The sequence below is a fragment of the Salmo salar genome, chromosome 19 (assembly GCF_965601325.2).
Source record: "Salmo salar chromosome 19, fSalSal1, whole genome shotgun sequence".
Classification (NCBI taxonomy): domain Eukaryota; kingdom Metazoa; phylum Chordata; class Actinopteri; order Salmoniformes; family Salmonidae; genus Salmo; species Salmo salar.
The window spans coordinates 55,337,039-55,350,244 of NC_138309.1; the positions used below are offsets into that span (position 1 = coordinate 55,337,039).

At 41.4% G+C, this 13,206-nt stretch overlaps 1 protein-coding gene across 1 annotated transcript; it reads left to right on the forward strand.

Moving 5' to 3' along the window:
* The first annotated feature begins 2,649 nt into the window (after positions 1–2,649).
* Positions 2,650–4,406, forward strand: LOC106579011 (somatostatin receptor type 5). The gene has a single exon (XM_014158405.3). It carries the CDS (start codon positions 3,239–3,241, stop codon positions 4,289–4,291), a length of 1,053 nt encoding a protein of 350 aa, XP_014013880.1. The 5' UTR covers positions 2,650–3,238; the 3' UTR covers positions 4,292–4,406.
* Positions 4,407–13,206: the final 8,800 nt, after the last annotated feature.

The following is a 13,206-nucleotide window of genomic DNA, read 5'->3' on the forward strand; positions in this document are numbered from 1 at the left end:
TTTCTACAGGCACTGTACTGTAATTATGATGGTACTGAACGTTCCACTCGCCTGTACCACTTTAGCACCTGGACATGTTTGAAGTGTTGATGATGTTGTTCAAGTGTTGAACTCCAAGGTAACCTGCCTAAATGACTATAGCCCCGTAGCCCTCACATCTGTAATCCCGGCACATTTGGAAAAGAAACCTTGGTCTCAATATGTCTTCCCTGTCAAAATAAAGGTTGAATAATGAAGTGCTTTGAAAGGTTGGTCATGACACGCATCAACACCATCATCCCAGACACCCTGGACACACTCTAATTCGCACACCGCCCCAACAGATCCACAGATGACGCAATCTTAATTGTGCTTTAGACTGCTGTTTCCCATCTGGACAAGAGGGGAAATAACTATGTGAGAATGTTGTTCATAGACTACAGCTCAGCATTCAACACCTTAGTCCCCTCCAAGCTCATTACCAAACTCGGGACCCTGGGACTGATCACCTCCCTCTGCAACTGGATCCTGGACTTGTCCCGAAGCCACCTGACATTTACATAAGTATTCAGACCCTTTACTCAGTACTTTAAGCACCTTTGTCATTGATTACAGACTTGAGTCTTCTTGAGTATGACGCTACAAGCATGGCACACCTGTATTTGGGGAGTTTCTCCCATTCTTCTCTGCAGATCCTCTCAAGCTCTGTCAGGTTGGATGGGGAGCATCGCTGCACAGCTATTTTCAGGTCTCTCCAGAGATGTTTGATCGGGTTCATGTTCCTGCTCTGGCTGGGCCACTCAAGAACATTCAGAGACTTGTCACGAAGCCACTCCAGCGTTGTCTTGGCTGTGTGCTTAGGGTCGTTGTCCTGTTGGAAGGTGAACCTTCGCCCCAGTCTGAGGTCCTGAGCACTCTGGAGCAAGTTTTCATCAAGGATCTCTCTGTATTTTGCTCAATTCAACTTTCCGTCGATCCTGACTAGTCTTCAGGTCCCTGCCTCTGAAAAACATACTCACAGCATGATGCTGCTACCACCATGCTTCACCGTAGGGATGGTGCCAGGTTTCCTCCAGATGTGATGCTTGGTTTCATCAGACCAGAAAATCTTGTTTCTCATAGTCTGAGAGTCCTTTACGGGCCTTTTGGCAACTCCAAGCAGGCTGTCATGTGCCTTTTGCTGAGGAGTGGCTTCCGTCTGACCACTCTACCATAAAGGCCTGATTGGTGGTGTGCTGCAGAGATGGTTGTCCTTCTGGAAGGTTCTCCCATCGCCACAAATGAACTCTGGAGCTCTGTCAGAGTGACCATCGAGTTCTTGGTCACCTCCCTGACCAAGGCCTTTCTCCCCAGATTGCTCAGTTTGGCCGTGTGGCCAGCTCTAGGAGTCTTGGTGGTTCCAAACACCTGCCATTTAACAATGATGGAAGCCACTGTGTTCTTGGGGACCTTCAATGCTGCAGACATTTTTTGATACCCTTCCCCAGATCTGTGCCTTGACACAATCCTGTCTCAGAGCTCTATGGACAATTCCTTCGACCTCATCGCTTGATTTTTGCTCTGACATGCACTGTCAACTGTGGGACCTTATATAGACAGGTGTGTGCCTTTCCAAATGATGCCCAATCAATTGAATTTACCACAGGGGGACTCCAATCAAGTTGTAGAAACATCTCAAGGATGATCAATGGAAACAGGATACACCTGAGCTCAATTTAGAGTCTCATATGTAGATAAGGTATTTCTGTTTTTTAATCTGAATACATTTGCAAAAATTTCAAAAAAACTGTTTTCGCTTTGTCATTGTGGGATATTGTGTGTAGATTGATGAGGATTTTTTATTTATTTAATCCATTTAGAATAAGGCTGTAACGTAAAGAAATGTGGAAAAGGGGAAGAGGTCTGAATGCTTTCCGAAAGCACTGTACATATCTACCTCTAATCCTTCGTACACCTGCACATTGATATGGTACTGGTACCATATAAATACCTTCATTCTTGTGCATTTTATTCCTCTTATTTTTTGTTGGGAAGGGCTCACAAGTAAGCATTTCACGGTAAAGTCTACACCTGTTGTATTTGACGCATGTGACCAAAAATAATTTGATTTGCTGGATGTGTTGATGTGTTTGTTTTGTGCCAGGTGGCTCCTGGGTCTGTGGACTGTTGGAGTATTCTAGCTAGAGACAATCACTCACCCTGCATTTTATCTGCCTGCCTACTGGCCATCTCTCTCTCTCTCTCTCTCTCTCTCTCTCTCTCTCTCTCTCTCTCTCTCTCTCACACTCTCTCTCACTCTCTCTCTCCCCATGATGAATGAACTGCCACAGAATAAAGCCAATCAGAGAGAGAAGCAAAAGACAAAAGACAAAAAACTACTGCGAAAAAAAACAAGCCTCAATAACCAACGGGGGCTTCATTCCTGTCCACAGCTCATCCGTTCTAGCCAGTTTAGAAGGTGGGTGGCCCTAGCGGGAAGTGGTGGGGTGTGTGGCAGTGGGGGCTAGTTCAGCTCCGAGTGACCCCCCCCCCCGAACTGTGAGGGGAGTATAGGAGAGCAGAGGGGTGGGTTGGGGGAGACAGAAGGATGGGGTGAGGGTGAAGAGGAGAGAGGAAGAAAAAAAAAAGAAGCTGGATTGCACTTTGTGGAGAATGTTTAGTTTAGTTATCAAAACAAAAGTATTGTAACAGATGGGGCTGGCTACACCTTGGAAACGGCATAACAGCGGGGCCGGGAGAGCCAAGGGAGCTTATTAGGCTTATAAGAGAGCCAGAGGGAGACTGATGGGGCTCGCAGCCGTGGACACACACTTCAATGCTGCAGGGGAGATATAAAAGCCCTCTCACACACAGCGTCCAGCTTCACTGAAGTGCTCCATTTGACATGGGTGTGAGTTTCTTACCACAGAGAATGCTTCCTCCAGGACACCAAAGGACTCAGCTTGAAAGATTTTAAAGAAAAAAGAAACAGTTGGTTTGGACAGCACATGCTGTCCAAACCACAGAAATGGCCTGTCTTTGAGGATGGATGTTTTCTTGGGCTAAGTAACAGACAGGTTTTTGGGGTTATTTTTGTTATGAGAATGCTAATGGTGGACAGGCACTGTCAAGCTGTTTGCAGAGGAAAAGACACAAATGTTTTTGTACTCTAACTGTTATTGTGACTTTTTTGCTGCTTTTTATCAAGTTTTTCATATTTTTTTAAATGAGCCACAATTTATCAAAACCAAACATTGAAAAACGGAAGTATTGAGCGAAGATGGACTCCTCATTCACCTCAGAGACGTTTTACAATGCGGGGTCGATAGCTGACCCCACCACCAGTTACGTGGACGAGGACATGTATCTCCAGGAGGATCTGGATGTGTTCAGTGTGACAATGGCTGTTCTCTACCTGGCTGTGTGCATCATAGGGCTGGGCGGGAACACCCTGGTCATCGTTGCTATCTTAAAGCTGGACAAGATGGCTTCTGCCACCACGGTGTACATCTTCAACCTGGCCCTGGCCGACGGCCTCTTTATGGTGGGCCTCCCCTTCATTGCCATCCAGAATTTCCAGAACCACTGGGCATTCGGGGACCTGGCCTGCAAGCTAGTCATGGTCCTGGACGGCATCAACCAGTTCACCAGCGTCTTCTGCCTGACCGTGATGAGCATTGACCGTTACATGGCGCTGGTTGACCCGCTGCGATTCGCCCGCTGGCGCACGCCCAAGCGGGCCAAGATAGTCAGCGGCTTCCTGTGGCTGTTCTCTCTGTTGCCTGTCCTCCCCATGACCATCCATTTCTCGGCTAGGGACGGCCTGTGTAACTTGGACCCCCAGGTGGCTTCCGACTCCTGGTGGCTGGCCTTCATCACCTACACATTTGTCCTGGGATTTGCTCTGCCCTTCCTGGTTATGATTGTCTCCTACACTGCCTTGGTGGTCACACTGAGGACCCACCGCCACCAGGCCAGCTCCCCAGGCCAGGAAAGCCCTCGCCTGGAAACCCAGGTCACCAAGATGGTGGTGGCGGTGGTGCTGGCATTCGCCGTGTGCTGGCTGCCATTCTACGCCTTCAACTTCTGCTCGCTGTACCATACGGACCTGGTGCTGACCTTCGCCAGGTGCTTTGAGTTTGTGGTGCTGTTGTCCTATTCCTGGAGCTGTGCCAACCCCATCCTGTACGCCTGCCTCTCAGAAACCTTCGGACGCCACTTCCTCACCCTCCTCTGCCCCACCAAGAGGTTTCCCAGTGTGCAATGCAACCCTGACACGGAGCGCTATGACCTCAACGATACAAGCGGGATGGGCAACAGTGCAGTGGTATAGAGATTCCTGAAAAACATTGGAAACTTTTTTTATGTATGCCAACTTTCCCTTTAAATTATGACATTTTATTCTGTGTCTTTGGACATGTCCTTTGTATATAAAGTAGGTTGATAAAGATTAGTGTGTTTTTCTATACAAGTGTTTCTACAAACATTTCTGTACAGCTGTTTTTCTACTGGATAATAGGTTTTCTATTTCCGCACCGCTCTGACTTGTTCTCTAATTTCATTTCTAATAAGGCTGCGGTGAGGCCCCACTGCTCTATCACACCACTGTAATTCGATTTTCCATAACTAATTAAATGAGGAATAAATTCTGTGACAACCGAGAGACAACAACAGGTGGCATGTAAACAAGATGGTAGCTACAGTATGTGCCGCTGGCCAAGAAAAAGAGCTCCCAGAAGACCCACAAAAGAAGTTGACTTAATGACGGCAAGTTGGCTATGTGTCCGTCTCTCTAGCAGGATTGTGTCATTGAGATGGGGGGGGGGGGGGGGGGGGATGAGATACAAAAGACAAGTAGAAAAGGTGTTTGGTTCATCCCAAGATTAGTCCTATATTGAATGTTCATTGAGTAAGAATGTTTATACTGTAACTATGGAATAGAGAATAGAATAAAGTGAGGTTATAGAATAGAATAGAGTGAGGCTTTTTCTGATAAAGGCAGATGAATGAAACATGAATTACTTTATGGAAACTTTATGATCGAGCAACTGATTCTTTATCAAGACAATGGACAAAGAAAATACAAGACAAAGATTGATGGCATAATCATCTTTATCATCATTATTAAAATCATAATCATCACTGCCATCATCATCAACTATTTTTGCTGTAGTTGCTTTCATGTTGCATTTAACGCCCAACCTATTGTCGTGTTAACTTAGTTTCACAATTTACAAATACTGTTTATGGATACGTATTACATATTGCTGATTGAATCTCACTTACTCACTACAGTATCATCACCTTTCTGTTTTAAATATGAAATCACACGAGAGAAAAGTAACTGATGGAAATTTGCAAACATACAAATCACAATTATGTGTTTTGTCTTCTTATATTCATTACAAAAATGATGAATCTGTGAGGCTCAAGTTAAACTACTTAGTAGCATGCGTGTATGACTGTAGCCTACCTGGTATATAAACAGTTTACTTGTGGTGGAATGTGTGGTGAAGTCACATTATGAGAGAGGCTCTGACTAGGGTTGCAAAGGGAGGGTGTATTACTGGAAACTTTTCATGTATACCAGTAAACTACCAGAATTTTGGTAACTTTCAAGGATTGTATGTAGTCTATCACAAGACATCTAGTGACCCTTTTTGGTACTTCAGATTATCACAGATGTCTGTAATTATCTCTGGCCCTCTGTGTGGCCTTATCACATGTAAAATATAGGAAATCATTGAATAAGTTGATTTTAAAATAAAAAATACAATTTCAAAGCTGTAAAACATGATCCTAAATATAAATCTTAAATTTTGTGAATACCATTGATGTTTAATATGAGGGTTTCATCATGAAATATCCTACATTTTTATTTATTTATCTATGTCAATATGTATTGGTTGTCAATATTTTAGCATTAAACTGGTGGCAGTTGTGGAAAAAGTCAATAGTTGGAAGAGTTGCAGAGTTAATTGAAAATAATGGCGTTGTTGATTAGAGACTTTTTAAAAATTAATTAGGTTATTTTCTCTTGAACCATATACCAGTAGTCTACAGTGTATCTATTAGAAACTCATGGACAGTATGGACACAGATGAAATACTATATACGAATGCCTTTTTTTAAAAAGTTATTCAAGTATAAATTACCAAAGTTACAAAAAATTGCCATAGATTATCTGTTAATTACCAAAATTACTGAAGATTCTGGTAACTTTTGTAAATTATCAGTAGCTTTGCAACCCTAATTCTGACCAATTCTTTGTTACAATTAGTGGTTCTCTGTGAAGCGTAGTCTGGAGCTGCTTTGAGTCTAAAGTGTAAGACTTGCTAACTACCCACTGGTTGAATCAACGTTGTTTCCACATCATTTCAATGAAATGATGTTGACCCAATGTGGAATAGACGATGAATTGACATCTGTGCCCAGTGGGTAGCGACTTGGGCTGGATGTGTCTGGCAAGTGGACTATGTTTAAGAGGCAATAATATGTGTAGCCGTTTACAGAAAGGTTTTAAGAGATGACATTCCACTGGCTAAAAAAGTGCTCCTTTTCAAGGGTTCACTGACAAATTTCAAACGAGTGTAAATTGTCATCTTCTTATTGCAAAGGGAAGATATTCAAAAAGATTTGGAAGCTTTCTGCCTGTCCATATTTGAAGGACAATGAGGAAGAAATAAAGTGAACCCACACAACTGGACTCCATAGCGGTCTGTGTGTATACGTGGGCCCCCAGCCCTTGGAGCTCGAGGTAAAGGGTTGACGGTCAATGACACATAGCCACGCTTGATCAATATCGAGGGCCAATGGGTGCATGTTTGCTTAATGCGTCATCATTCTGGGTTTGAACAACATGAAAGGGAGATAAAATTCTTGACTGTGACTCCAAGGTCGTATATGTGCAATTCTATGATGTGCAAATCCATAGGAATTATGGGTATCTGAAATTGGGTCATTAGGGGTCACTGCATTTAAAACATTTAGAAGGTAATCCTACTACAGGCTTGTTATTTCTGCTAGATGCGATCCAACCCTGTTCAGTAATAGGAAGCAGCTGCTAACTGTCTGTGAGAGATTGCAGTAAAGAAAAGTAATGGCCGCCATGGGAGTGTAGGTGGGAAACGAATCAATAAAGTTAAATTACACAATTTATGTCTAATAGCTGTCAGCACGTCTTTATCAATAACTCTCTCAATCTCTCTCTCACACACACACACACACAGACACACACATCCCATTGGGCACACACTGATTGAATCAACGTTGTTTCAACGTAAATTGTCAACATATTGTGACGTGTAATCAACATGGAAAATACATTGGATTTTTAAAAAAAGTTATTAAACATTGAAACAAGGCACATGTCGTCCGCCATGAATGATGCAGCACTCACCCTTTGGCCAATTGAAACATTGCGTATGACTAAAACATTTCAGTTAATTATTATAGCTCCCGCCATGGGCCAATCAGTGTAAATGCAGGATTTCTATGACAAGATGCATCATTCACCACAGTTTAGTCAAAATCGGGCCAGTGCTGTTTGAGATATAGCGTGTGACGAACGGACGAATGAATGAACGTACGAACATACTAACGTACTAATGGACAGAGACAGATCCACAGTCCCCTGTTTTATATATGTTATTAATTCCATACAGAATACAGTATATACTATCCAAGCAGAAGCTCCTTTGAATGTTGATTTATTTGGTTGCGTTCTCAATTCAATAACCAGTTTGTCTACAAATGAATGATTTGATATGTTGGATTCACGTCTCCATCGCAACCAAAAAGTTAAAGAATAGCACCAAATCAAACTTTACATGTTGTTAGGTTCTAATTCTCAGAGTAAATAACTCAACCGACACTATGAAAGCTTAACCAAGTTTAATTCTTCCCAGAGGATCAATACAGGTGCATTAGACAAAACATGTTTCCACCACTGTGTGTGTGTGTGTGTGTGTGTGTGTGTGTGTGTGTGTGTGTGTGTGTGTGTGTGTGTGTATATATATATTACTCCAATTTAGGCACTCCTCCTTCTCTCCAATCCTTACATCTTTTATGGTTCGACAGGAAGACGAAGTGATAAGGTAATAAAGTTTGATGGATAACTTGAAGTATAAGCAAACTACACAACATTTAGTGTAAAGTCACCCTGGTACATTTGGGCAAATCGTGAAGGAGACATTTACATTCACTTTACATTTTTCTGCAAGAATATCGTCATCTGTATACTTGGATTTTTTATTTAGCTTTTCCAGTATTAGTAGCCATATTATAAGTTCAACATTTGCAAAACAAACAGTTTTCGTAAACTTCATAACTCTCCATATTCTTCTAATTTTTGTCCAAAATGAATAGCCTTGCTGTCGCACAAGCTTAGCAGCTACATACGGGAGTATCTGGAAACCCCCCAGATACGGGGTTTCCGGATACTCCCGTAAAGCCCAGCTCATTGGCTGTCTAGCTAGCTTTGTTTGACAACGATTGGTGCTTATTTGAAAAACCTACAGTCGATCAAGTGAAGACCGCCCGCGTCATCGGTGTGCCATGAAGGCGTCCCTCTCTAACCAAATTTGGTGTTCTATAGGATATACTACACCCCTAATGATATAGTGAAGTCTGGTTACGTTCTAGGATCTCTGAGGAATTAATTCGAACGTGCTTTGACTGGTTGAAACAACATTTAGGGTTATATTTTCACAGATTCCTTTCTTTGCAAATTGAATGAGTGGAAATACAAAATCGATTGTGCATGCTATATGGACCTTTTTAGGACATGAAAAATGATTTAACTAACAAAACAACACTTCATGGTATCTCTGGGACCCTTTGGATGATAAATCAGAGCAAGGTTTCAGAATGTAAGTACACATTCCACCTTCAGAGGTGAATTTATCAAACCTATCGCGGTGAAAAAAGTGTTTTGTTGTTAGGAGCTCTCCTCAAACAATAGCATGGCATTTTTTTCACAGTAATAGCTACTGTAAATTGGACAGTGGAGATATATTAACAAGAGTTTAAGATTTCAGCCGATATAAGACACTTATATGTACCGACATTTGTTGTTTCTCTAAAATCTGCGATCGTGACACAAGGCGCTGCATGATTTACAACTGTCCCGTTGACGGGACGCCTATCCCTATTAACTTCTGATGTTAAAACCAATCTCTATCACTCCTCAGATACTATACTTCTGAGTATAACAATGTCCCAAGTTTAACCCAGAATCTAACAATGTGTTATAAATAAAGTTTGATTTGATTCAGTCCTATTCTTCAACTTAGATGTTTGGTTGAGATGTGAATCCAACATATTTCTAACTTGTAGACTACATTTGATATCAAACAACCATCCTTCATGTACAATACAATATCCAAAGGTAAAAGTGTATTATTAATATCATGCATTTGGCGTCCTATTGATAGGGCTAATGGTGACTACTTATAAACTTTTTAAGAGCCAATCAACCATGGAGGAATGATAGTGTACCTAGCTACCCATTGAAATGATGGTGTCCTTTGGGCAAATCAAATGTCAATGTAGCCTACATAAGTCCAACCTCACTCCGAATGTACTTTCACATACAGTTTATGTAAGAAAAGTTAGTTACGCAATGTGATTTAGGTAGTCTACGCAAAGAAGTATGAAAGTGATCAATGTCTAAATGTGTTGACGTGATGGCTCAGCTAAGACAAACACAGCTTATTTCTAAAGCTAAGCAGCGTACATAGCAGTAGGCATCTGGATGGTGGACTTGTACTCACTGAAGTGCATCACCTGTCCTATACCGGTAGGAGTCACTATTCAGGAAGAAATCATTGGACTGTGGCCTCATATTTTATTTCAATATGCCTCTTTATTTGTGTTGATATCATGACGTTAAAAACAATCCCTCTGGGCACAGAAGTCAATTCAACGTTTATTCCACATTGGTTCAATGTAATTGCATTGAAATGACATGGAAACCACATTGATTAAATCAGTGCGTGCCCAGTGAGATGATATTGATTCAAACATACCATTGATTCAAAAATACCAAATAACCATTGATTCAAACATACCAAATAACCATTGATTCAAACATACCAAATAAAAAATGTCTAATCAAATATAAAATTCAACATAATATCTACCACCCAATCAATATAGGGTAAATGTTTTTTATTTTGTGGAATTGTCAATGCAATTTCAATATATACATAGTTCTGATGATTATGTTGAAATTAGATTGACTTAACCTGATTAATAGGTTGTTACAGTGAGGGAAAAAAGTATTTTACCCTAATCGCACCAACTGTTGTCAAATACTTTTTTCCCCTCACTGTACATCAATATATTTAAGTTGAAATCTTACCCTAATTACATTTTTCACAACGCTAGTTGAAATGAAATGAAAGCAGTACTGGTTGCATACTTTTTTTCAAATCATATGAATTGTCCATGTTGATTCCACATCCCAATACACTGACAAATGACATTGATTCAACCAGTGGGTTCCCAGTGGGTTAGCATCTAATTTTTCATCCTCAGACAGATTTGTTTTTGAATGGCAGCCTTTTTTTTATAATTTACCAAAGATCCGCTCTGAATATCATATCCCAACATAGTCCGAAAAAGATAAACATTCTTTCATATTCTAGTCACAACAAAACTCCAGAATTGGGCTTATCACTAAGCTTTGTGGTACTGGGTTCCCTGAGTGAGGCTGACTCTCACACTGATAACAACATTTCTCCCAGGCAGGCTATGTCATCCCTGGGTTTGTTTGTTCTCATGGAGGGCCTGTGGGGGGGGGGTCCTGGTAGTTTACTCCATGTTTTTCTCAGGCAGCAGGGAGAGAAAATCCCTCCTCATTACAAACAGATATGACAGCTTTAAACGTCGACCTGTGCAACAGGAAGCTATAGAATAAATAAGGAAATCAATGAAATGTTCAGCGTACTCCTCTATGCTACCACTAGCTTTAAAACCAAGAATGGAGGTATGACATCGCAACTGCTACTTTTTGATTCATTGAGATTTGGTCTGCATATTCCTGGAAAACATCTATCAAACTACTCTAAGGGTCTGTACTGTTTGGAGAGTCAATGGATATCATGGTCATGATGATATCGGAATCCTTGTGTGTCCGGGTTCAGAGGTGTCCGAGAAGAATTACAACATGTCACTTCGCTATCTCTATATCCTCTTGACCCGCCACACTCTCTGCGACGTGCTGCGAGGGCAGACGGAGCGGAGAGAATCAATGTCATGGACGTGGGGAATGAAAAAGCACAACAAAACAACATGGCTGCAGATGACCTGAGATGGGAAGATGTGAAGTGTCCACTACAGAGTGGTAAAGGAGTGTCCTTTACCACTCTGTGTCCGTCGGAGGTAAAGGAGTCCCCCGCTCAGACTCTGACCCTGGGGACTCTTCTGGAACAAACAGCCATCAATCCTGGTTCTAGCCCCCACACATCCACTCAAGCATCCACACAAACATCTGTCAGTGGTTATGCGATAGATCATGGGGGAAAGAAGATGACAAAAACAAGTAATTCATGTCATAGCCTGCGCAATATCTGGAACTGAAATGGCGCATTAAAATACTTTCATTTGTAAAGTTGGCAAGGCCACCAACGAAGGATTGGAAGCTTCAGGGTGCAAAATTACTGATCTCAAAGCCTTGATATTTTCTAAATACCCACGTTTCGTGGAATATCTGTGATATATAATGGTGGTAGTCTGTTGGTCAGGCAGTGACAGGTTTGACATGTTTATTAAAGTCATTTTTGGAGGTTTTAGAAATCAGCTAAAATAATAAAGATAAGAGCATACCCAGCAAACCAAAACTGGTTCTGTTAATGTTTCCTGAACATTTAATTACGTTGTGGGAAAGGTGTAAGAACATTCCCCGGCAACACTTTATTTGGACAGTCCATCTGTAGATGCTCTAACCCTAGCCCTAACCTAAACCCTAATTCTAAACCTAACCCTAACCTTAGTAAGCAGTTGCTTATCAACAGATGGTCATATTATCAACAAACTATTTGTAGAACATCTACAGATGGACTATCCGCCCTATCCAAATAAAATGTGAACCATCCCACCCAAAAAGTTAGAATAACACAAAATCTGTCCAGTTTTGTTGACCATTATAAACTGGGTGGTTCGAACCCTGAATGCTTATTGGCTGACAGCCGTGGTATATCAGACCATATACCACGGGTATGACAAAACATTTATTTTACTGCTCTAATTACATTGGTAACCTGTTTATAATAGCAATATGGCACCTCTGGGGTTTGTGGTATGTGGCCAATAAACCATGGCTAAGGGCTGTGTCCAGGCACTCCACTTTGCATCATGCGTACGAACAGCCCTTAGCCGTGGTATATTGGCCATATACCACACCCCCTTGGGCCTTATTGCTTAATTATACAATGTTGGTATTGTGTAATCACCAAGAATGTTAACAGATCATATTTGGCCTTGCTGCTATTAACACACTGAACAACCGATTCATACCTGGGAAAACAGACAGGCAGTCAAAAAATAAATGAAATTGTTTTAACGTGTCTGTCCAAAATCTGAGTATTATAAGAAAGATCAGGAAATTATTTATATTTTGTACTAAACTACTTCCATGTGCACTGAGTGTACAAAACATTATGAACACCTGCTCTTTCCATGACATAGACTGACCAAGTGAATCCAGGTGAAAGCCATGATCCCTTATTTATGTCACTTGTTAAATCCACTTCAATCAAAGTAGATGAAGAGGAGGAGACAGGTTAAAGAAGGATTATTAAACATTGAGACATGGATTGTGTATGTGTTCCATTCAGAGGGTGAATGGGCAAGACAAAAGAGCGCACCGGTTTGAGTGTTTCAAGACCTGCAACGCTACTGGGGTTTTCATGCTCAACAGTTTCCCGTGTGTATCAAGAATGGTCCACCACCCTAAGGACTTCCAGCTTACTTAACACAACTGTGGGAAGCGTTGGAGTCAACATTGGCCAGAAACTGAGGCAGCAGACTTTGTGAAAATTAATATTTGTGTCATTCTCAAAACTTTTGGCCACGACTATACAATACAAAAACTGCTGATACACAACAATATTTCGAATTGCATCTGGTTGTATTCTACTATTCTTACTCTCAATTCTCACTCTCAATTGAGACCCCGGCTGAATTCCTTTTTTTGGAACCAAGTTAACCTAGTGTGCAATACATGCCCCATGCGGAAGAAGGTGC

Coding starts and splice junctions, on each gene's coding strand:
- LOC106579011 (XM_014158405.3), top strand. CDS start 3,239: ATGGACTCCTCATTCACCTCAGAGACGTTTTACAATGCGGGGTCGATA.